At 46.1% G+C, this 26,139-nt stretch overlaps 1 protein-coding gene across 7 annotated transcripts in view; it reads right to left on the bottom strand.

Moving 5' to 3' along the window:
• Positions 1-458: 458 nt before the first annotated feature.
• The window catches only part of SUSD1 (sushi domain containing 1), a 115,967-nt gene continuing 90,286 nt past the window's right edge, over positions 459-26,139 (bottom strand). For 6 of the 7 annotated variants that reach the window (XM_040963558.1, XM_040963555.1, XM_040963553.1 and 3 more), the window contains 5 exons: positions 22,100-22,196; positions 18,145-18,406; positions 13,216-13,255; positions 1,431-1,530; positions 459-1,123 (listed from right to left, as the gene is read on the bottom strand). In XM_040963558.1, coding sequence (XP_040819492.1) covers position 1,123; positions 1,431-1,530; positions 13,216-13,255; positions 18,145-18,406; positions 22,100-22,196 — 500 coding nt within the window. In that variant the 3' untranslated portion in view covers positions 459-1,122. Of the gene's footprint in view, positions 1,124-1,430; positions 1,531-13,215; positions 13,256-18,144; positions 18,407-22,099; positions 22,197-26,139 lie in introns of those variants that run through there. The other variant, XM_040963561.1, reaches the window with a different exon arrangement.

The raw sequence follows: 26,139 nt of genomic DNA, 5'->3' as shown, positions 1-26,139 counted from the left end.
CTCCAAGCTTAGCAAGGGAGAAAGAAGGAGAAGCCACAAACCTCTGCCTTCCTTCCTTTCATCTTCCATTTCTTGCTGAGCCTTGCAGTTAACTGTCAGAGAGGATGGTTTAAAAAAAAAAAAAAAACACTGATTCAGACATTCAAAGTGAAATCAGATACGCTTCATTTGTAAATTCAGCATATGGACAGCGGGCTCTGTGCTGCTCATCATCTAAGGTTTCGCAGTTGGCGATGGAGCAGCAGTGCTGATTACTGAGTTTAGAGATAAAAAGGGCATCACCTGCTACTGTCCCCAGTTTGCCACACCTGTGGACCGCGGGCTGGCCAGGAACTCAGTGCCATTACAGCCTCTTATTACCACAGAACCACTGATCCCAAATTTCCAAAGAGAGGTACACAATACATTCAGGAGATCCTCAGTAACAAACATGAACCTCCAAACAACCTCCAAACTTGAAAAAAATTAATTTTATTGCAGTACAGACATTATTTTTCAATGTACAGAACAACTGGAATTGTACCCAAGCAATGCTGCCCAAACACAGTACAGGGAACTCAGGAGCATGGCCAGGATCATATACCTTCCAATTAGTAGACCAATGAACTCAAGGGAAGGGCTGCTTCTAAAGTGCTTAAAATGTTCGCCTTTGTCAATGTTCCCTATGCTGTTCATGGCTTCCTTCATAAAGTCAAGTTCAGTCTCACTGCAGGTTCTCGACCAATGGATTCTAAGTCAATGAACCGAGATGTTATCAAGGCCAGGGAGAGGTCCTCTTGCATTCAGTGTCTGCAGGAGCTGAGGGTTACAGGGGTCCCAGCCCAGACCCACATGACCTATGGTCTTGATTACATTGGACATCAAGAGTCTCAAGTTCATGGACACAGAACTGGCCCTCTAGCAGGGAAGACATCCACATACATTTCCTGAGTTTTTCTGCTCCAGGTGGTGGGAGGGACCCCATAGAGTGTCACTGAAATCCAGGAACAGGAACAAGGCCAAGGTGGGAATGGGGAAAGCTGTGGGTCCACACGCACCATGGATGGAAGCCCCCAGGGGCCTCTGTGCAGCCTGGAACATCCACCCAGCAGCGCCCCTTTCCCACACAGGACCCATCTGCCATCTAGGAGGAAGAAGAGAGAAGAGGCAGATAGTGAACACATGGCGGGGGGACCTTCCCAGCATACATCTTTGCACAGTTCAAATCAATCATGGCACAGGGGTCAGGTGAGGCAGCGTGGGACTCAGCTGCTCCTCCGTGTGTGGTCAGGGCAGCCTCAGAGGCTAGTCAAGCCTCCACCTGCTGAGCCCAGGACAGCCCCCATCCCCCACCCCCACCATGACCCGCCTCATCCCCAGCTGCTCTGTGCAACTCCAACCCCACAGCCCCTCCATTCCACTCATTTCTCAAGCACAACAGCCTTACATACCACACTGCTGAGGAAGAGAGGAATGTGAGTAGCATCACAGCGGCCACGGAGCCCAGCCCCACGCCCAGCATCTGCGGCAGCGTTGGCAGCGGCGCTGGGTCTGCAGAATGAAACCACATGTTGAGCCCACCACTGTGGCACCGGCCCTCCCACCCAACTACGTGCACCCTGAGATCAGTCCCATACAACAAAGAACTCCACAAAGGCCCGCAGCAGGGCCCGTGGATGTGGGCCTCTGCAAGCCGCAGTGTCAGGTCTTACTGAAAAGGAAGTATGAAATTTGGTAATATTAGAGCTCCCATAAGCCAGAGGCAGATGCTCCCAAGCATACAAATTCTACCCAGCCTGTTGCTTTTTGCTGTTCCTCTCTGAAGTCAGTTACACTTGCTATACTTCGGGAGGGGTGGTGGAGTTTGTTCTCCTTGTGTTGACAAAGAACTCCAAAGATGACAGCTTCATTGGTCAAATATGACAAATATCCTCCTGTTAAATAGTGTCACCTGTCATTGTCACTCTACGTCAGTGAGGCAGGGTGAGCTCACCCTGCTCAGCAGGCTGCTGGGAGGATGAAAGTTGATGTAGAAGCGCTCTCAAGAACAGGCATTCTGTTGGGGAACATCACCTGCCAGCTCCTGGGAGATTCCTAGTTGTAAACTGGAAGGTGCCCACAAGTGAGTTGCACATCTGAGTCAAGGGGGTGATTCAGAGCATCACGTGACCATAAACACTACATTTTCATTTGTAAACATTTACTTAGAACTCCCTACCAGACACACCATCCAGTACTGAGCAGCTCACAAATATTAGCACGTTTAGTCATAAGAATCACACTCTCCACTGAGTACAGTTCTTATTTTCTCTTTTAAAAGGTAGAAAGAGGGAGACACATAGAGAGGGTGTTATGGAGTGCAGCCAGTGATAGCCAGCACCCATTGATAGTGGGCCTAGGAGTTGATTAGCACTCAATGAGTTGGGCAGGAACAGGAACTGGGCTTGTGGCCAAAAACACCTAGACTAATTGGAATCATCTGTACCTAATATCCTGGCTAAATTGGGACTGGGGGAAGAGTATATAAGGAGAGGTGAAGGCACAATAAAACGAGACTTCAGAGAGACTTCTACCATCACTGGTTTTCTGTTGGAGCTTCATCCCCAGACCCTCTCCCTGTCCATCTTACTGGCTCTGCTGGTCTGAGCAATCACGGTCCTTGTGAACTGCTTAGATGGGACAATGGATATAGTAATGTTGTTCCTGGTTTGTGTACTATCAGGAGTTCCAGGAGGGGTGAGGCCTAGCAGTGATAGAATGTGGGCAGAGAAGCCAGGGAAAGGTGAGTGTCTGCAGCTTTGTAAGTGTGCCCAGGTTATTCGTTGCATGTCTCTTAGGATAACTTATATTGTTGGGGAAGCTGGGACATAGGTCTTCAGATTAATGGATGGACTTAAGGGTAATAGCCATTTGTTCCTTTTTTGGATTATGATTGGTTGGATTGTCATATGGACTTATGATTTGCTATTTCTAGTATGTTCTATTATCACCAAGCTCGGTTACAAAGACTCCTTAATAAACCTTAGACATGTCTGGAGTGATCTCGCTCGCACCGCATAACAAGGGAACGGGACAGAATGGTCTTCCATCTATCTGCTTTCCCCAAATGGCCACAACAGGCTGGGTCAGGCAGAACAGGCTAAAGCTACAAGACAAACACCAGCTCAATCTCCCACATGGTGCAAGGAGTCAGACAGGATAATAGGCAATGAAGGTATCTGGTCCCTGGTGAAGTTACCTTTCAAAGTACAAAATCATGCTTCTCCCCATTTCTAATCATTCCGAGAGCACCTTCTCCCCTTGAAGGAAGACCAAAGGACAGAATCAATATATCAATTCCTCTCTCTTAGCATTATCAGAATGAGAGGAGGAAGCCACAAGTCCTGTTCTTCCAGTGTCCTTTGGGTCTGAACAAGGTGCTACATTGCTGTCCATTGCAAATGAGTTTCTCCCCCTACCCCCTTTTATTCCTTTGACTCCCTGAGATGGTTCATAAAAGACACCACTTCCACCATTTCTCGAGGAGAAATGGAGGAGGGGACCTCCCTTGGGGTCCCCTCCAGTCACTACAACCCTTTTTCTCCCTTTCCTAAACAAAACTTGCTTCGCAAACTAGAATTAGACACATGAAATGTCTTCTTTCATATGAGACAAGAAACGAGGTTACTGCTGTGTTTCACACCGAATTTCCCACGACAAGGGGAGGCAGAAGCCCAAGCATTTGGGCCATCCTCAGCTGCATTCCCAAGTGCTTTAGAAAGAAGTTGGTTCAGATGGGGACTTAATCAGTGCCTGCTATGGAATGCTAGCATTAAAAGTGATCTTTTGACATTGTGCCACAAGGCTACTAGCCCTATCAATGCCTCCTAAGGGCTGAAAAACTAAAACATGGAGAGGCTAAGCCCAACTCAGATCTGCAATCTCTGTTACAAGCAACTGGAAATTCTGTAGGTTACCTGGCAGCAGCAAGGCGGCCAAGGACATACCTCTTGTGAAAGAATTCTGCAAAATTCATCCCCTCTAAAAGGACTGACAAGGAACTTTCTAGAGAAACATGGATTGTACTGTTCCTTGCCCTTAACAATCAGAAGAAAGGAACCTCAAAAATTTAAGATGCAACATTCTGAACTGAAAGGAGAGGCAATAATTAAACTAGAAATTAGTACAGAAAACAACATTGGAAGAGGACTTAAATTACCAGGTATTAAAACAAGGTAGTATCCATAAAGGAATAAATGCACTGGAACAAAGTAACCTATTGGCAGTTAAGAAGCCTACTTGCCATGCGAGACTGCTGGGGTTTGAAACCTGCCTTCAGCTCCGGCTGCTTCCTGATGCAACCCCTGGAAGGCAGCAGGAGATGTTCAAGCACAAGAACACCGGGTTTGAGTTTTCAGCTGCCAGCTTCAGTCCAGCCCATCCTCAGCCACTGCCCACACTAGGGAAGTGACCCAACAGATAGGAATACGCATCTGTCTGTCTGTCTGTTTCTCTCCTCTTCCCCTACCTCTCATATTTAAAAACTTTGGGGAAAAAATCTAGAGTAAAACCAACTTTATCAAATGATTTCAAAGCCTGACTACTGAAGTTGGGTTATTCAAGTTTACTTTTCCACACTAAAGGATACTATCACATGGGAATTAAAACAGCAGCACTCACCTCACAAGATTATCATGAGAAACAAATAAGTATGTAAGTGCTTGGTATCAAGTGGGCAATAAGAAAATGTTAGCTATTGCTTATAATTGTTGTTACTCTGTTAGCTCCAAATCATTAGGGAAATACAAATGATCATCATGTTTATTCATAGTATTGAGAGACTTGGCTAGCCATAAAGTAATTAGGCTCATTAGAACTTATTTCATACAATGAAGTAAAAGCCAGATGGATTAAAGGCTTAAGTTGAAATTTAAAAGAATTAGAAAATGGTATCATCAATATTAATGTGGACAACAATTTTCTAAGCATAATTAATTGACACTGAAATCTCAAAATAAGAGAAGACTTAACCACATTAAAAAGCATACTGTTCTTGTATCAAAAGCTACCACAAGCGGGATGAAAATGCCAGCTAGAAACAGGGTAAGATATCTGGAATCAACAAGAGGTTAACATACAGACCATGTCATAAATTAGTAAGGAAAATGCAAATGGCCCAATACCAAAATGGGCACAAGATAAGAAAAGGTAAATCACATACAAAACATGATCGCAGGTGATCAATAAATCTTGGATCAAATGTGCTCACAAATAATGAACACATGAGTTGATATACTCAAGATGCCACTTTTGAGTACTAAACTATCTAGATTTGTTGCAATTTTGGGGGAAAATACAGCACTGGAGACAGTGGGGAACATGGTGCTTTGCGGTACTGCTCATCCCATCTAATCTACCTAATGCTCTTTTTTGTCAGTCTGGTCTCTATCCTTTGTCTCTGCTAAGTTTTTAAGGATTTTTTTAATTGGGAAGTCATATTTACAGAGAGAAAGATCTCTCGTCCGCTGATTCACTCCCCAAGTGGCCACAACTGCCAGAGCTGAGCCGATCCAAAGACAGGAGCCAGAAGCCAGGAGTTTCTTCCGGGCCTCTCACGTGGGTGCTGGGTCTTACTGCTTTGGGCCATCCTCGACTGCTTTCCCAGGCCACAGGCAGGGAGCTGGATGGGAAGCGGGGCCGCCGGGAGATGAATAGGTAACCACACGGGATTCTGGTACATGAAAAGCAAGGACTTTAGGCACTAAGCTACTGTGCTGGGCCCAATTTAAAAAAAAAAAAAATTAAGACTAATTTCTTTTTATTGGAAAAGCAGATCTACAGAGAGAAGGAACCACAAAGATCTTCCATCTGCTGGTCCACTTCCCAAGTGAGTGAATCAGTCACAACGGCCGGAGCTGAGCAGATCTGAAGCCAGGAGCCAGGAGCTTCTTCTGGGTCTCCCACGCAGGTGCTTTGGACCATCCTCTTCTGTTTTTCCAGGCTACAAGCAGAGAGCTGGATGGGACGTGGGGCTGCCAACACATGAACCCACATGGGATCCCGCTGCATGCAACGCGAGGACTTTAGCCACTAGACTACTGTGACAGGCCCTCTCTTTTTAATCATGAATTTCATTGATAAAATTGCTGACACTGACTGTAAACAGAGATCTGTGTTGTGTACATTCCTGGACTTGATATCAACTTTGCATACTCTTTCAGTCTGTGTCTAATTCTACAAACATCCCTGCATTCCCACAGTATCTGCAGGACACGGACCAATGTTTGGAGTCAGAGCACATTGTGGCTGTCACATTCACCTGACCAACAGGTGGCTCAACGCAGCAAGAAGAGGATGACAGTTTCACTTGATCTGCCCTTCGAACACTCCCGCTGGCTGCTGGGAACTGCTGCTGCCTGTGCTGCACACACACACAAGCCATCACCTCAAGATCTTGCTCTGGCCTTGACCTCAATTTATCATCAGCTAACTTTCTGTGATTCCTTCTTTTTACCAAGTCCCTCGTACTTCACTCACTCTGGCCTTCTATCACTCCTCTTAGGTTTTTCAACAATCCCTTGCAAAACAAAACAAAAAAGATCACTTGCAGTGGCTTTACCCATCTCATCTGAAAACTGTATACACCTGCTAGAATGCACTCCACCAGATGGAAGACTTTCAACCTGCGCTGGGCTGTTAGCTCTGCTCTTGCTCTCACATATTCTCCCACATGAGTCAGAAACAAAGTCCGAATGGAGAAACCTGACTTTCTCCAACAGCAAGATCCACCCTAAGTGGTGGGTTTGTTTCCTTATTCTAGACATAAGTATTAGAAAGCAGCTTTTATGGGCCAGCTAAGCTTCCGCCTGCAGGGCCGCCACCCCAGCTGCTCTACTGCTGATTCAGCTCCCTGCTTTTGACCAGGGAAAGCAGTGGACGATGGCCCAAGTATTAGGGCCCCTGCACCCACATGGGATAGCCAGAAGAAGCTCTTGGCTCCTGGTTTCAGATCAGCTCAGCACCAAAGCCCATTTGGGGATTGAACCAGTCACTGGAAGACGTGTGTGTGTGCGTGTGTGTGTGTGTGTGTGTGTGTGTGTGTGTGTGTGTGTGTGGAGGGGGTGCTCTTTCCTTCTCTCTGTAAATCTGCATTTCAAACAAAAGTAGAATTTAAGAAAGGAAGAAGCCTTCCTTTATTCTGCATGGCACAGCTTTGTTTCTGGCTCCAGGCACATGTCTGGCTGGCACAGGAGTTCCTGGTTCCCTCTCTGTCTGCTTTGCATAGCCACTCTGAAGCTCAGTCAGTCTAATCAACTGTGCCCATGGGTGCAGCCAAGCTGGACCCATTTCAGGTTTGCTCCAATAACTTCTTCCTAAGGAAGTTTGAACCCAGCCAGCTTGAGTTGTGATTCTTACAACAGTGCCATCCTCTGGCTTCTTTCCCTTCTGTAGTCTCATACTATGGAGTCACTTTTATTTTCTTTATGAATCATTTGTAGAATATTCTTTTAGAAACCTTAGTGAGTGAATCACATATTATATCACAGCCAGATCAGTTACTCATTCTAGAAGAAAGTAAATTCCTAAAGACCAACTTGCACCATTCCGGTCATGCTGGAGAGGGTGTGTGCTCGCAGGAATCATGGGGCCTCTTGGAGTTTATCTTTAACCCCCTCACTGATGGAAACATCACAGGTGTTGAAGAGGAAGTCAGAATGGCCCTTGTCCCACGCGCACTCTTTACAACAGTGTGAGTGAGGACTTCCTGTGTGACAGCATATGGACATTTACATAGGCGTTGTCATTTCCTGAAAGCAAAATTCTGTGCAATTAAGGTTCAAGTAGAGAGCCTGACGGGTGCGTTCAGTGTCTCTTTGCCATTCTAGAGCTTCTGACTTGAATCCTACACAGAGTAGAAGATGGCACAGGAAATCAAAGTTGTGGAATCTGGGAAGTAAATTAGTGAATGGGAGACACCTCTGTGTATGTGTTTGGAGGTGGGGGTAATACTTCTGAAATACTTTCTTAAGAGTTACTTCATAGCAACACACAGAATACTCTAGCAATGAACAACTAAGAAAAGGTGGCGATACAACTGGGAAGGGAATTGGCCAGACACACTATGAAGGTTTGTAATTATTATGTGGTCATTGTGACATAGCAGGTTAAACTGTCCCCTGGGATTGTCCATATCCCATATTGGAATATCTGGTTTGAATCCTGACCCCTTCACTTCCGATCCTGCTAATGCACCTGGAAGGCAGCAGATGATGGTCCATTATGTAAAACCCAGATGGATTTCTAGGCTCATGGCTCCAACCTGGCCCAGCCCCAGCTATTGTGGAAACTGGGAGAGTGAACAAGCAACAGAAAATGTTTCTCTGTTTCCCTCTCTCTCTCTCTGTCAGTTTGCCTTTCAAATAAACAAGTCTTAAAAAAATAAAATCTGGGCAAATGGAGACTCTAAGGTGGACTATGTCAGCAATTTCATCATGCTTGGAGTGGTGAGACTGGCAGCAATTCAGAACATTTGAATTACCAAAACCTCTTGAGCAGGACCCTCGGAGTGTGCCCTACACTGGAGGCCTGGGATGGTGGAGGCTGGCTGCGGCTTCTCCCCTTTCCTCTCCCTTTACCTCAGATACAGAAAAAAAAAGTAATAATGTGGAAAGAATAGTCTTACCCACTTTCCTGTAGCCCTTGACCCTTTGTGCCCTAATTAACTATGTAAAGATTGTCAAAATAAAAGCAATTTCAAAGAAAAAGATACATTTTCTCTGATCTGTCATAACTAATACACAGAATGCAAAAAAAAAGTAATCTATCTGACAAGATTGACATTTTGTGATTTGAATATTGTTAAGGCCTCTTTTTGAATTCTTATGAAACACTAAGTTGGTTTTTTTCCTACTTGGTATTTGCTGAATTCTTTGCCTGATGGTGTGCTAAGCCTGTGTTTTTTAAGTGAACAGAAAGTGTGGTATTGTAAATTTTTTTTAAAATAAGGGAAGAAGTAAGTTGGGTGGGGAACACAGGCAGGCAGAGGAGAGAGTGGAAATTATCACTATGAGCCTAAATCTGCATTATGAAACATGTAGAATAAGTTAAAAATAATTGTATAATCCCTGGGAAAAAAAAGATGAATGATATGTGTGCAGGTATTGTTGCATACAAAAAATGTAGTTCTTCCTTGGTAGTCCATGGGAACTAGCTCTAGGACACACCTTGAATATCAAAATTTGCAAATGTCCAAGCCCCTTGCATAAAATGGTGAGTTGTTTGAAAATAACATTAGCATGTTTCCCAATATACTTGAAATCATTAGATTATTTGTAATACCCAACACAATGTAAATGCTACATAAATAGTTGCTGAGTTCTTTAGGGAAAATGACCCTCTCCCCATCCCGCCCCACCCCCTGAAAAAAGTCTACATGTGGCCAATACAGACACAATTTTCTTCCTAAATATTTCTGGTCTTCAGTTGGCTGAATTCCCAGATGCAGAACCTATGGATACAGATAGTCCATTATGTATATAGGCACTCTCATATTAGGTTTGTTTAGTTGGGTATGTGTTATACCTGCTGTGCTTCATTTCCCATAAAATTAACTGCGGTTGCTCAGTAGCCATTTGCCCCAACTCAATTCATTTTTACTGAGCACCTATTGCATGCCAGCCCCTGTGCCAGCTCTTCCAACACTCCTCCACTGAGGCGTCACATCTAAGAAGCAAACACCAGGCAAGCGTGTATCTGTTGCTTTAAAGTAGGGCAGAATGTGTAGAAAGTTAGAGGAAAGGGAGATCCTGCCCTGTCAAGAAATTTAAACAAGTTTCATGAAGAATTTGATTTTCATCTAAAAGAACAGGTGCGATTGTAATAAGCCAAGATGCAGAGGAAAATGCCGGGGCAATCCAGGTGGAAGTTAACTGTGCACGCAAAGACAATAGGGAGTGAAAAATCTAGGCAACGCCCAGGGAACAGCTGGCATAGCCCTGATGGGGAAGGATGAGAGGGGAAATCAAGAGCATATGTTGGTTGTCAAACTGAGGCCCTGGAAGCCAGGCTGAAAAGTAGAGAGTCATGGGAGAGCTGTCATAGGAAATAATAAAATCGGTTCTGCATTTGAGAAATACAGGAATGCTTTCACAAGTTCATGGGAAAGTGGAAATACAAGGCAGGTCCACTTGACACCACAGCACTTGGAAACCCCTGAGTAGTTTTGTCTTGAACTCTGTGAAGACCCCTCAAAGGAGCTGGGCTGTGGTGTGTAGACTGAGAGACAGAGGAAAATCCTGAACTCTTAGGTCATCCAGGTTATGGGTATGAAGGCCCAGGCCATGTAGCAAGGAGTGGACACGCAAACAAAAACCATGAGTCATGGCCACAGTGCAGAGTAGGCTGAATGGGAAAGAAGAACAGCCTCTGACGACTCAGAAGAGGCTTCATGTCCGACTGGAGAACGCTTCCCAACCACAGTTACAGTCATCTCCATCACCTTGCTCTCTGATTCACACCACAGTCACAGCTCTTTGAAGCTGGAAGGGATCTCAGAGGCTCCCAGAATGAGGCGATGGGGCCTCGGCCAAGGCAAATATACATTTCACACATTAGTAGCAGATTTCAGGCTAGGAAGCCCAGGCCTCTACGTTTCCCATCAACCCAACTGCTGGGTCCACAGGCCCCGTCTTTCAAGAACAATCTACAAAGAGTAAACAGCACACTGCAGTGCTGGGCAAAGGCCAGAGCGGGGCTGAGGTTTGGCACCAGGGAGCTGGCATGGTATCAGCACTCATTTAGTTCTGGCCAAATTGCTTTCTCAGATGGAAGACTCCAACATTCTTTTGGAAGAGGAAACGGACAGAAATGAGTGTACAACACAGATCTTTTTCCTTTACACAATTTAAAAAATTTTTCTAAATCTATTTGTACACTTAATACTCTAGTATTAATTTCACAAATAGGATAAAGAACGCAGTTCCCAAATGATACCATACTGCAATTACTCTCCACAAAGAGACCAAAAGATTGCCTCTGAAACAATTTCTAAATGCAACATAGTGCAAAGTAATAAATATTGTAAATAATAAAACATTGACACTTCGGTATATAAAATTGTATACTAGGACTGTCTTCAGTATTTTAATACTAAAGCACATGAAGGTTCAAATTCTTTTTTCAACACTGGTTCTTAAATTGATGGAAGAGGGAGTACCAAAAGCAACTTCGATATTTTCAAATCCTCCCTATTAACTCAATCACAGCACAATGACTGCAGTCAGCCCTTCAGCCACTTCTTCCTCGCAATCTGAGTGTTTTTCAATCATACCCAACAGTAGCTGAGTGGAGCAGATTCTGCAAGCTATTGTGTCTTTGTCCAGAAGTGTGAATGTGTTCATTCTTTTATAAAAGCACTCATGTTCCTTGGGACAACTCCTCTCCTATCTACAGCTTGAAGGACGGGACTGGCAACAGCACAGCCAGATGCTGCACAGTCTGACTGCTCCTCAAGGAAAGAAGGCTGGGCGACCTCATACAGCAACAGAACAAAGCACATCTTCAGCGACAATCCCTTGCTGCCTGGCAATTAGCAACCCAGGATGGCAAATGCTCATTTGCCTGGCCCAGCTGCAAAGTTAAGTTTGCTACCCTTGGTATAGCTGGTTTCAGCAAAGATTAAAAAAAAAAAATGGGAAATGAGACTAGGGGAGAAGCAGACAAATGGAGGAAACCTGGCTCCCCAAATCCCTCCTAAACACTTCCTGTAAAGTGCTCAGCCGCCACTGTCAAGAAATCCGCGGGATTCCTCCCCAGGGTAGTGTGAGCCAGTGCTTCCTCTCCACACCAGCCTATTGTGTGATGCTGCTCTGAGGCAGGGGTAGGACAAGAGGGGTTAAATCAATGCTGGTCATGAAGGGCAGAATTCCTCAGCCTGCTGGGAGGATGCACAGACCACAGGAAAGGGCCCCGAATTGAAAGGTCATAAACTTGACATGGAATTCCTGGGAATCAAATCCCCTGGCCAGCTGCCTGTTGATTGTGAAGCAGTGTCCTGCCAGAGAAATCCCACGCCTGGCAAAAAAAAGGACCCCAGGGCCACTCAGCCCCAGATGCAGAACTCCATGGAAAGGAAGCTGGCTTCAGCTGCGCAGCCCCCAGCAAAGCCCCCTCCCACTGTTTTCTCAGTGAAGACTTTGGAGGAAATGGACGTGGGCTGTGCTTCCATCAGGCACAGCCTGAGGTAGCCAAAATGCCTGCTCCCCATCCAGCCCCAGCCCAGAGTTGGGGACACTTGTTTTTCTCTCTTCAGCTGGAGATGGTTATTATTCTGGGGGTCCCTGGCCACTGCACATTCTTCATCTACTGAAATGAGACTAATGATTGTGGTCATTTGATTTTTCTCTTTCATAATCGACACAGTGGCTTGACCATGGTTAAATCTGCCACTGGGTCACAGATGGCAAAGTGGAGCTGGAGCAACACATCTGGATTTGATCAAGAGGCCGGTCACATCCCCTGCCCCAGGATGCTGGGGCTTGCAGCTGCGGGAGGTGGCCAGCCTCTGCATTGTCTTGCCTAGGGCTCCAGTTTTATTGTCAGTACAGCAGTTCCATCCTGTTGTACGCGGAGGTTGTTTTTCTTAAAATCTTAGGCATGTGAGCACACCTGTGACACAGCTGAATGGTGGCCAGTGGCAGACTCCTACAGCTCTCACTGTGGTCTGGTTACACATTTTCCTGGGTTTCTTTTTTCTGCCCCCAACAAGCCACAGGACTAAGCACCAAACCCAAGGGTTGGCGATCGTACTGCCTACATGCTATTAACAGCAATTCGGCCATTAGAGAGTCACGTGATCTAGGAAGCACAACTCCTTTTCCCTGAAGTGAAAATATTTCTGTTCCCACTGGAGTTGGCCAGCAGGCCTGGATGGTGCCCAACTCTCCCCACCAAACAGCCTCTGGGAGAACATTCTGAGGTCAACTCACACTCAGAGAACACACAGAAGATGGGGGCGTCCTGCCCGCGGAGCTGAGTCTCAAGCCTTAGTCCCTGGAGTCTTGCTGGCACAGTTGTGTAGCTAATTCTATAAGCTTCCACCCCCATCCTTTTCAGCTGTGGCTTTTGCTTAACCTAGCAGGAGTTGAGTTTCTGTCTGTTGTTGAAACTTTTTAAAAAACTGATCTCAGTAAAAACTTGACGCTGTAGGTTGAACAGGGAGAAAGAAGGACAGCATTTGCAGATAGAAAACAGACTCACCTTTCACCTGAGCCCACACTGCACAAGAGCATCTTCTCACCTGTAAAGCAAAGCACAACCAATATGTGACTTCCTGGTACCAGGTCAATGCAAATAACAAGCCCAGAGACTGACACTGTTCGAGTCTCAGCTTCTTAAATCTTGATTTGAACTAAACGAACTTTAAGTTGCGTCCAGCTCCATTACCTTGGGACTCAGCCACACACAGCACCAGTGTTCAAGGGACTGGCACGGGTAGCAAAGACAGAACTGACCCTAGAGATCCCTTCTAGAGGTTTCCAACAGACTTCAGAAAGCACACTCCCTGGGTAAACAATAGAATAGCAAAAATTTCATTCTTTCTCTTTGCTAGATATGAGCAATTGGCATTGTTGCCTAGAGATCTACGTTCAGGGCCCATTACAATGGCACAATGGCTAAATTCTCACCTTGCAAGGGCCAGAATCCTATATGGCTTCCAGTTCATGTCCTGGCTGCTCCACTTCCCATCCAGCTCCCTGCTGATGGCCTGGGAAAGCAGTAAAGGATAGCCCAAAGTGTTGGGACCCTGCACCCACATGGGAAACCTGGAAGAAGCTCCTGGCTCCAGATTGGCTCAGCTTGTCGCAATGTCCATTTGGAGAGTGAGTCAGCAGATGCAAGATCTGTTTCTCCTTCTTTTCATAAATCTGATCTGATCCGCCTTTCCAATAAAATTAAATAAATCTTAAATATATATATCATAAATATCTATCATACATATTTATGCACACACACTGAAACAGGATTACGTTGAAAAAGATTTGGAGGTCACACCCAAGTTCAACCAGAAATGGTGATACATATGATAGGTAAGACTATGAAAAGTCCTGGTACTTAAAACAATACCTCACTTATCTGGCTGACACTAGGCAATTTTGGTTACCCAAAATATATCCAAGAACCAAGAAGGAGGCGTCCAGAAGATATATGAAAGCTCAGCTGTGGCAAAGGAAGCCTGCAAACTCACTGGAACACAGCACCTTCTCTTCTCCCTTGCTCATCATTATTCCACACACATTCGTCTGTCAGGAATGTGTGTGCTAAGACCTGGTAAAACATTCCTAGGGAAAGTTGAAAAATAGAGGTTAGAGAAGGATTCCTCCAAGCCTGTTAGGAGATTCCTTTCCAAGTGACAACCCTGGACATTTTCATTTTTAGTCTATTCAAAAATATAAAAAATACTGAAACGGACTAATCCTGGGGAAAACTCAAAATGGCCATCATGTTAATAGCAGAGATTAGCAATGGAGGGAAAGATACAAGAATCACCAGCAGAGGGTATTTTGAGACATTGGAGAAGCAAAGGGGATCTCAGAGCAAGGGAGTCATGAGGGAACGGAAGGCCTTAGACAGAAGAATCTGGCAGAGGCGAGAGGAAGAAAGGAGCTCAGCAGACTGCAGGGCCTTGATCGGAGCTGCAGTTCATAAAACTCAGCCTTGCCATAGTTGTAGCAAGCAGAAATAAGAGTAAGGGAGATGTACCACCAAACTGACCTTCAGAGAAGAAATGGCAGAGGCTTGAGTGGTGCTAATGGAAAGGAAGAAGAAAGGATGGCTGAGTGGCATTAAGTAGCAAAATTGGCATGATTTGCTGTAAGAAGAAGGAGGTTAAGAATTACGTCTTTCAGAAAAACGTATAGGAACAGATAGAAGGAAAAATGAAGGAATAGGAGGACTCGTACTTCTTAGTTCCAAAATTTAATACAAAGCCACAATAATCAAAACAGTGTGGTGTTGGCATAAAGACAGATGTATAGGTCAATGGAATACAAAGTGGGAATCCAGAAATAAATTCATGCAGAGGGTCATTCAGAAGTTTGTAGAAAACTAGTATTTTGGAAAAAAAAAATATGCATGAATTTCAAAACCTTTCGGACCAAAATAAGCTAATCTTATCTTTTAATTCCATTTTCCCACAGATTTTTCAAAGGACTCTTGATTCTATTATGTTCCATAATAAAAGAAGTAACAGGAAAGTTGCCAAAAAACTGAAATTGTTACCTTAACCTCCCACATCAATCCCTTTGTTGTATTCTGAATGCCTGCATCCCTGTTCTCCACTCCAAAAATCGCTATGTTGAAGTGCTCACCTCCAACAGGCGGGGCAACCCTGGGGAGGTCCACTGGGCTTAGACGAAGGCCTGGGGGCCAGGCCAACAGGTGGAGTGGCATCCTTATGAGAAGATGAGCAAACAGGGCACACCTGCTCCTTCTCTCCTTCACATGAGGACTGAGCCAGGAAGCGAGCCCTCATCGGGGAACTCAATCAGCTGGACTTCCCAATGAGAAACACATGTCTGCTGTGGAAGCACCTGCCTTGGTTGTCGTCTTCCAGAAGCACACACAAGCAATGGGCCCTCCGAGGCCAAGGCCTTCATCGGAGACAGCAGCTCTCTGAACAGTCTCTAAGCTGCAACCCCTGTAGAACTAAAGTACTGTAATGAAATCCAGGCCTCTGTTCATGGCTAGACACTGAAAGCTGGGATCACCAGGCAATTCTCTAGCCAGAAATTCAGGTTTAAATCATGTATACCCTGGGCCCAGCCCAATGGTTCAGTGGTTACTATCCCCACCTTGCAAGCGCTGGGATCCCATACGGATGCCGGTTCATGTCCCAGCTGCTCCATTTCTCATCCAGCTCACTGTCTGTGGCCTGGGAAAGCAATAGAGGCCGTTCTGAAGCCTTGGGACCCTGCACCCACGTGGGAGAACTGGAAGAAGTTCCTGGCTCCTGGCTTCAGGTTGGCTCAGCTCCAGCCACTGCAACCACTTAGGGAACAAACCAGTAGATGGAAGGTTTTTTTTCTCTGTCTCTCTTTGTCTCTGTAAATCTGATCTGCCTTTCCAACAAAAAGAATAAATCTTTTTAAAAAAAATAATGTACACTCTTTGGACAAGTTTAGGGCCACTTATTTGGGGCTTTAACTTTCCAGTTCTGAATTAGTGCCTTTTGTCATTTTACAGACTTCTCTGCTCTTTGGACACAGTCTTCAAAGTAACCACTAGTTTCACATACCAAGCAGGTTTATTACAAAGGCTCAATCATTTAAAATAGTTATTCCATTTTTATTTGAAAGAATCACAGAGGAAAAGAGGGACAGGAAACCATCAGCTGGTTCACTCTCTAAATGGTCACAGTGGCCAGAGCTGAGCTGATCTAAAGCCAGAAGCTTCTTCTGGGTCTTCCACATTGGCACAGAGGCCCAAAGACTTGAGCCATCTTTTACTGCTTTCCCAGGCCAGAAGCAGACAGCTGGATTGGAAGTGGAGCAGCCAGGACACAAACCAACATTGATGTAGGATGCTAGCACCTCAGGTGGGGCAGTAACTTGCCACACCACCACGCTCCACGAGCCTTAGTTTTAACTGTCACGAACTTTACATCAAGATGGCTACATATTTTGCCTTAGATTCACTAGAAACGATATGTTTTTTTCTTAGTATTAATATGATTTTGCTAATTTCTATTACCAACCCCAATGAATGTACACCAAGCAACAATTCCAGCAGTGCCACCACCTCAATGTTTCCTCTAGAATAGCTTCGATCCCTGACTGATTCAGTCCTCACTACACACCACACAGATAGTTTCTGGATATGCAATGGACTGCTTTCCCTGTTCATTACATTTCTAATTATCTGAAGAAGCTTCAACTGCAGGTCTCGTGAAAGAATCACTACTGGGAGAACACATTGATTCTGAGGGAGGGGCAGGGGAGGGCCCAAACCACAGCCAAAGCAAGGCTGGGGCAAGGAGATTAAACAGGTGCTGTACCTATCTGCCCCTCCTACCTGCCTCCCATGTGGGTGGCAGCTGCCTGGGAGGGGCACAGGGAAATTTTCAACTCAGGCCTCAGCAATGCAATCAAGTGAGGGCTTTTATGAAGCTTACGAGAGAGAACCAAGCCCAGGTCAGTCCCGGCATACAGCCAGCAAGCTCCTTCAGGAAGTTCAGAATACGTATCAACTCTGTGGGTTTCACCTGCCCACTCTTTCCTCATCTTGGTACATTCTGGTGGTGTGCCATGTGATACTTGATTCTACATATACAAATGAGGCAGGTGGCACTTCCAGTTCCTTAAACATTTTTCAAAATTCCCGATTAATATAAAATAATGGCATATGCCTCTGGAGTACCATGTTGACACTGCAATACACGCAAGCATCGGCATGTGCATGAACATTGATCAGACCACGGCCATCAGCATCTCCATCTCCCTGTCGTCACCCCATGTGTAGAAGTTTCACATTCCCCTCTTGCAGCCATTCATAAAATACATTGTGGTTTACTGTGAATGAGGCCGTCCCAACAAACATGCAGTGTTATGAAACACCAAAACATAATCCTTCTGTTTTGCCAATCTCTATCTTCTATCCAATCTCCTTCCACAGTTTCTAATAACCACTCTGTCACATTCAGATCTACTTTGACATTTTTTTTTTACACTTTCTGTAAATGAGGGACAACATGCAGCCTGTGTCTTTCAGCAGCTGACTTACACTCATCTTTTATAAAGGCAAAGTATTCAAAAACACATTTTTATAGGTGATGATGCGCATGGCGTAGCTCAAATCCTGGAGTACCCCAATGTTCAAGCATCTCGGTTGCATGGGAATAAGAAAACGGAGCACTCATGAAGAGCTTCTAGAAATCATACCTAGGGCAGCATGTGACACAACAATCAAGTCCCCATGTGGGGCAATGGTATTCCCATCTTCTAGTTGGTATGCATCCCGGAAGGCAACAGAAGGATGCCTCAAGTACTCAAGTACTTGGAGATCTGGATTGATTTCCTAGTCCAACTCTGGCTGTTGTGAGAATTTAGGAAATGAATCTGTAGGTGGAAGAGCTTTCTCTCGCTCTCTTTCAAATAGATGAAAATAAATACAATTTTAAAAAAAACATACCCGATTCCATTCACTTGTGATCCGTAATATAATGCAGTAATCGGTGCCTGTTTTCAAGGGTGCATTGTAGTACTCCCCGTAGTATAGCCTGTCTCCAATAGACACCTCCAAAACAGCATCATCTGGAACATCTCTGGCCAGTAGTTCTGCAGCCACATACCCATTAGCAGCAGAGCCATCACTAAAGAATGAGGCAGCCCCCTCCGAATCACAAGAAAACATGCTTTGGAGGGCCAAAGGAAGCACCAACACCTGATATGAACTGGAACAGAAAGGGAAGGTATCTATCAGACTTTTGTGGAGGGGTTCGCTCATTCACTTACTCATACCTGCTGAGCACCTGTCGTGAGATAAGCACTTTTCTGGACACTGCAAATACAAGATAAGGACCAGTCCTGACTGTGAAATCTTCAAGCTCACAGCTCCTGCAGACAGGGAGCTCATGTTGTAAACCCATGGTGTTAATGCCGGATGACATGGAGCAGGGGGCCTCACCAGGCTCCAGCTGCAAAAAACACCAAAGACGTGTTCTTTAGCTGGGAAAAGCTGTTGCAAGTCTCACTGCCCGGAGGGTATGACCTAGTGCTGATCAAATCAGTGATTTTCACGTGGGTACATAAAGCCTGGTGCCGGAAAGGATTTAGCAATCACATGGAGGCTGTCTGCTATACAAATTAATGTACTAAGTCTGGAAAAAAAAAAAAGGACTCCAGATGATCATGTGGCAAGCGAAACTGAACTCATGTGATTTGCATTTCCCGGAGTTCACAGTCTGATACCAAAAGTCACCACGAGTTAAGCTGGTCTGACAATATTCCTGCAACAGTGGGAAAGGCAAAGTGCCCAGCGACTAAGGCGAGTTGGTCCCCAAAGAGTCAGGTGTGATTTTTGTCAGGTGTTTTATCATTTAGCCTGCGGGATAGGAGCCCTGTCGGTGAAAGGAAAGACAGGAATTTCAATGCACTGAGAATGAGTCATAGTTTTCCTTGAATTCCTTCTATTCAGTACTTATCTCCTGCCCCTGGTACGGTAAATGTTTGAACTTGTGTTATCTCTAGCACGCTGGGTAGCAGGGATTTGAATACCTCGCTCTTGTATCCTTACAGTCCTTGCACAGTTCTGTGGCTGTGCCAAGCCCCCTGCTAATGTTTCTTGAGTTGAAAGTTTGGTGCGGAGGGAAAGTATGCATCTGCACTGAATATGACTGGGGCAATTTCCAAAATGTTATCAGCTCGTGCAATTCCAATATAGCAGTAAGTCTGCACCTCCTGCTCCTTCAGAGCCCTGGAACCCCTAGAGTGAGAAGCAGGAGCCCCCAGTTGCACTAGACATTGAATTTGAAGTTTCTACCACTCATTGGCTTCCCAAACATCCCACAGGTCCGTGCTGAGATGCACAGAGCAAGCTCACTGTAGCAAATGATTTTCTACAAAAAGAAAGAGACAAAGTCAGCCCCAAAAGGCAGTAAGCTATGGCCACCTTGCTCCATAAGGTTTACTGCACAGCCCCTGCTTCTAGGGAACACGCAATTCCAACCTACTTGCCTGGGGGTTGATGATGTCCCTGGCTGCAGGTGAGAGAGCAAATCCTGCAGCAGCTCCTGGTGGAGCTCCATCTTCCAATCCCTCTCATCCTCCCATATAGGAAGCCCAAAGCTACCTTGCACCCAGTGGGTTCTGTACACTACCCTCAACAGTGTAGAGGGCATAAAGCAACTTCCAATTAGAGTCCAGATCCCAATGTGCCCAAATCCCCAGAAGGGAAGTCTGGGTCTTTTATTGCTAATAAATGCCTACCCCCGGTGATTCCTAGAAACCAGCCAGTGTGGGAGACAACTGGCTCTAAGGGAGCCCAGAAGCAGGCAGCAAGGGCTCTGGGCTCTGGATCCACTTGCCATTAGACACCAGGGCAGGATTTTATGCCCCAAACAAGGCAGAAGGCAGGCTCCAGCCTGGCGATGCTGCTCCCCCAGCACACAGGTGTGGCTCTAAGGGAAGGAGTCACGGCTTTCTGCAGCATGACCGAGCTGGCTGGGCTTTTCCTCTCTAGCCACCATCCCCCCCTCAAGTGACTCACAGTTCTCCACTTCCTGTTTTGGAGGCACAGGCAGGCACAGCCTCACCTGGCTTTTCCTTGTACCTTATATAATCATTTAGTTTAAATATCACTTTTGCTCTTGGGAATTCTCTTAGGCAGTGATGTCACAGCCTCCTTACAACAGCACTACTACCATGCCTTCCAGTAACTTGTTAGGGGTCAGAACACAGAATGGGCAGCCAACAGTCATCCTTGGAAAGACCCAAGGGCAGTGGCTGGGCTTCTCCCTAAAGGCAGAAAATCGCTAAGTTTCACAATGATGGATGCACAGATGGGACCTTGAGACTCACTTTTGTATAGCTCTAAAGTGTCTCACACCCCTGCTTACTTTGATTGCACAGAAGAGCCAAAGAGACGTTAGAGGGTAGGCATGGCAGTGATTTAGGGCACTCCTTGGCATAGTTGAACCCCACGTCAGAGTGCCTAGATTCAAGTCAAGGCTTCCCTCATGATTCCAGCTTCTGCTCGTGTACACCGTGGGGGACAGCAAGAGACAGCCTAAGTGCTCAGGTCCCAGCTGCCCATGTGGGAGACCTGGGTTGAATTCCTGCTCCTGCCTTCCACCTGGTCCAGTTCCACATGCTGCAGACATTTGGGGAGTTAGCCCGAAGATGGAAGAACTCTCATTTGCTTTCGCTCACTGTCCACTCCACCCACCTTCAAATAAATAGAACACATTTTTTTTTAAAGAGAGAGAACCACACAAGGTTGTACATGCTGTGGTCTCCTTGACTTGTGCGCAGGCTCCTCCTCTCTGCAGGGTGACTGTCCCCTGCCCTTCCATAATAGGAGCTGATTCCACCTTTCTACTCCCACCGCGGCCTTCATCAGCCATCTCCATAACTAAATACAGCATAGGGCTCCAACCGAGGGACATGATTCCATCCTAATACTGTCTGGAATCTCGGAAATGGTCATTAATCACACAGTAACTCACCCTTAACACAGTACTCTAATGGACACCCAAAACTACCCAAATGAGTCTTTTGCCACTGCACACACCCTTGCATCAGTTCACATGAAGGAAAACGTATTCTGTCCCTGGTAAATGACACATTTCCCCTGCTCCACCATCACTCAAGGATGCAGCATGAGATGTGAGCTTAAGATGGAAGGTGGGGGCAGGTATTGCTGGCACGACACGTCGTTAAGCTGCCACTCGGGTCACCCACATCCCACATCAGAACGCCAGTTTGAGCTTCTACCCAGCTTCCTGCTCATGCATCTTGGGAGGCAACAGGTGATGGTTTAAGTACTTGGGCCTCTGCCATCTACATGAGAGACCCTCAAATGACAGAGTTCCAGCCAGTCCCTGTCATTTGAGGGTAAAAAAGCAGATGAAAGATATGTGACTGTCTGTCTTTCTCTCTCTCTTTTTCTCTCTCTCTCCACATTTCAAATAGATGAAAATAAATAAATATTTTAAAGATAAAAATGGAAAAGTGGTGAAAGCCTTGGACAAGTACAACCCAGGACACCCCAGAATTCACATCCTGATTCAAGCAACCAGGTGACAATGGATCTTTGAAATTACAAGAGCAATGTTAGGCTGGAAAAGAGCAACATGGCATGTGACAAGGAAGGGACTGCTTTGACGCCTCCAGCGAGGAAAGGAATGGATGTCATTTCTTGAGCTAAGCTGCCTACAGACTTGCGTCTGGGCCCTTAGAAGTCTCTCTGTTCATTCAGCAGAATCTGACCAGGTTAACAGGCCCAGTAGGTGCACAAAGTTAGAGGCGAGGAGGTGCCAGGTCATCCAATGCATTAACCCACACAAGAGGCTCTTTCTCATGCGAGCAGCTTCCCAAACCCTTCGTGGGGATCCCTGTGCAACTCCAGAGAGAAGACAGCCACTGACCTGATAGGGCCGTTGGTCTCCTTGACTTTCTTCAGCCTGAGGCGTGGAAGAAGCCTTCCATGCACTGTAAAAAAGTCTACTTCCGGAAGAGGAGGCTCTGAGAACATGCGAGAAAGAAGGAAAAACATATAATCAGAACAAGAAAGAAGTATGAAGAAGGCAGCCCTCCCCTCTGGGGTTTGATTGACGTGTGCAGAACTGATGTATGCACGTAACGAACAGATTACTTTTTTATATGCTTAAGGTTTTTTTTTAAATGTTTTTGCCTACTTATTTCTTCTCTGTTCTATGTTATCATTACTATTTCCTACTGTTTTTGTGAAAACTGTCAGCTGACGAAGTTTCAAACATTTAAACATGTTAAAGAAATAAGGAAGAAAGGAAAGCAGCCCTCCTGAGAATGAGAAAGACCACAGCTCACTTTACGAACTGTCGCACATACTCTGACACATGCCACTATGCAGTGGAACCCTGGAAACCTTATGCCAAGTGGGAGAAATAAGCCAGACACAAAAACAGCGGGAACTGCAAGATCCCACAGAGAAATGGGATTAGAAGCTGAGCTTATTCTGGGGCACACGTTTTCAAGTCCGTACCTAGTTTTTCCATCACTCTAATGTTCAATAGACTTTCTGCAGATTCCCTCCTATTGGATAATTCTGCTCAAATGAAAGTTCTAGATTAGGTAAATACCTAGTGACAGAAGTAGATTAGAAGCTGCCAGGGCTTAAGGCAGTGGTGAGAAAATGAAGGCTTAGTGCTTGAGGGTCACAAAAGATCTGTTGGAAATGATGAACATATTTTGGATATAGATAGTGGTGATGGCTGTGAAGGTACTTAATGCCACGAATCGTGTCCTCAAGGTGGTCTCCAGAGCACGTTCTGTCATGCACATCTCAACCAAAGCAAAAGTGATGATGAGGGAACAGCCCAGTGGTGTAGCACACCAATTCTCTGCCTGCCGCACAGCATCTCATATGGGCTCATCTCATGTCCTGGCTGCTCCATTTTAATCTAGCTCCCTGCTATGGCCTGAGAAAGCAGTGGAAGATGCCCAAGCCGTTGGGCATCTGCACCCATGTGGGTGACCCAGAGGAAGCCCCCGGCTCCTAGCTTCAGATCAGCTCAGCTCCAGTCGTTGCGGCCATTTGGGAAGTAAGCCAGCAGATGGAAGACCTCTCTGTGTGTCTCCTTCTCTCTCTGTAAAATCTTCTTTCTAAATCAAAATAAATAAATCTGTTTTAAAAAAAATGGGGTGTGGCAGACGACAAGCACGCTCATGTCCTAGCAGACCATGAACGCTGTGGGTATCCCAGGCTGCTGATGCGGAAGACCAGTATCCCTTATAATCATGGACCGCTCTGTCCTTACTTTGCCCCCCTTCCCAGCAACAACATTTCCCACATGGCTTTCTACTAGGGAAGAACAGATCCTGGCAGGCTGAGACAAGTGTGGCAAGGTCTTACCAGTCGACACATTCACGGTGTTGAGAGGCCAGCTGCCCGGCCGCCTGGTGGGAATCAGAGCCAAGACGGTCCGGGCACTCAGCACACATGGAGATGCGGCCTGCATGTGCCTATCAGCTAATGTCCTCAACAGTGCTACCAAGTGGGTGACACTGATGGAAGCAATTACTGCCTCCCTCTCCTGGCATTCCTCCCTCGCCTCATGCTGCAGGTACTTCTTCCCGCGTGGGTACCAGGGAAAGAGCGCATTCGGGACCTCCCACCAATGTGATCTGTGACACAGCTGAGTTTCATTGTTGTTCTCATGGAGCCCTGCCCCTTTTTGGGTTTTTCCTTTTTTTTTTTTTTTTTTTTTTTGATCATGTTCTCATGCACCATGTAGAAAGCCAGTCTAAAGCAAGGTCTACATCTGTCCTACAGATGAACTGCGCCCACAGGTGGATACAGCACTGAGATATGCAACGAAGGTGCAGATGATTTTGGCCTCAGAGTCACACCCATTTCACCAGCAATAAGGCTGGTCATTTGGTCCCTCTTATTCTGAGGTGTACTGGTCAATGTTCCTAAGTCTGATTGGTCTCTTAGAAACATTCATGTTGGGCCCAGAGGCGTGGCCTAGCGGCTAAAGTCCTCGCCCTGAATGTGTCGGGATCCCATATGGGCACAGGTTCTAATCCCAGCAGCCCTGCTTCCCATCCAGCTCCCTGCTTGTGGCCTGGAAAAGCAGTCGAGGACGGCCCAAAGCTGGCCCAAAGCTTTGGGACCCTGCACCCATGTGGGAGACCTGGAAGAGCTCCTGGCTCCCAGCTTCGGATCAGCGCAGCACTGGCCGTTGCAGTCACTTGGGGAGTGAATCATCAGATGGAAGATCTTTCTCTCTGTCTCTCCTCCTCTCTGTATATCCGCCTTTCAAATAAAAATAAATAAATAAATAAATCTTAAAAAAAAAGAAAGAAAGTAACACTCACGTTATAGATGAGGAAGCGAATGCACACAGCTTGAGTGGTGTGCCAGGAGTACACAGCTGGCACAAGGCAGAGCCACAATCTGAACCCGGACCCAGACTCCCTGTGTGCACCTGCAACCTCTAGAGTGTCTGTCTCCATTGGGCCAGGCAGCTTCCCCTCGCTTCTGAGTGAACGAATAAAAATCTATTTTAAAACACTGTGTCTGGGGCTGGCACAGTGACCTAACCCTAACTCTTTTTTCACCAGAATCCCATCTGCATATCAGATCAAGTGCCTGGGCCCACGGACCCACATGCAAGACCAGGAACAGCTCTGGTGTGGCCCAGCCCTGGCTGCTACAGCCACCTGGGGAGTGAGCTGGCAAATGAAACATCTATGTTTCTCTCTAGCTCTGCTTTACAAATAGATAAATAGAGCTTAACAAACAAACAAACCAAAAACATTGAGTCTGCCGTGACTTTACAAACATGTTAGCTCCAGGAAAAGAAACCACTGGCACAATTACTGTGGAGTCAGAGTCCTCCCCAGTGAGGCTAGGAACAAAGCAGACAGCAAACAGAGATCATCACCATGGTGCAGTGAGTTAACCCTCCGCCCGTGACGCCAGCGCCCTCTGTCAGAGCGTCAGTGTGAATCCTGGCTGCTCTACTTCCAATGCTGCTCCTGGCTCACGAGGCGGGGAACACAGCAGTGGGCTGCCCGGCTACTTGGGCCCTGCCACCGCATGGGAGAGGAGCATGGAACAGGCCCCTGGCTTTGCCTACTGCAGACATTTAGGGAGTCAGCCAGCAGATGGAAGATCTCTATCTCTCCCTCTATCTCTACCTTTCAGATAAACAACAACAACAAAAAAATCTTAAAAATTAAAAAGAGAAAAAGAAAAAGAATCATTGCCTCGTTGTGGGAAAGACTCTGGATTAGTATCCTGGTTATGCCTCCAACTGCCTCATCCACAAAATGGGTATAAAGTTATCCCACCTCAAGGGTCTGTTCAGGAGGTTAATGAGTCAGTTGATAATGAGGAACAACCACAGTTAGCGAATACAGGAAAGTGCCTGGAAGGCATCAGCCATTGGCACACATGGCTGCCTTTAAAATGTCACCTGAGCCACATTCATGTGGTGCCAGCACTGTGCCAGAAACTGCTGTGTCACCAAACCTCACAGCAGTTCTGTGTGACAGTTGCATCTATGTGATCAAGAGAGACAAGCAGGTGGCGTCAGACCCATGTTAATGAGATTCCAGAGCCAACCTTGTCATTGTGTCAGGCCAGGACAATGCTGGCTTTCACCAGGCCTGAAATTCAAGGTGGCCTACAGTAGGAACCTAGAACCACAAACTGCTGAAGGAATGAATGACAGACCCCCTGCCATCCCCAGCCTAAGATAAGGGCAGAAGCAGCTGAGAGATTGAGAGATGTCAAACATCAGGGCATCTCTTCAGGAGCAGGTGTCTACAGGCAAGGAAAAGGAACTTGGACATGGCCCCGGAGCGCGCGGCCATAGGGACCGGTTTAGGGCCTTTCTGGATTTTACACAGTGGAACTGCATCTGGGAGGTCTCCCATGCAGTACAGGCTTCCCCACAGGACACAGGGTACGATCAGG

This window comes from Ochotona curzoniae, unplaced genomic scaffold, assembly GCF_017591425.1.
Source record: "Ochotona curzoniae isolate NIBS_2020 unplaced genomic scaffold, NIBS_Ocur_1.0 scaffold_3208, whole genome shotgun sequence".
In the NCBI taxonomy this organism is placed as follows: domain Eukaryota; kingdom Metazoa; phylum Chordata; class Mammalia; order Lagomorpha; family Ochotonidae; genus Ochotona; species Ochotona curzoniae.
This window is presented reverse-complemented; position numbering and strand designations above follow the sequence as displayed.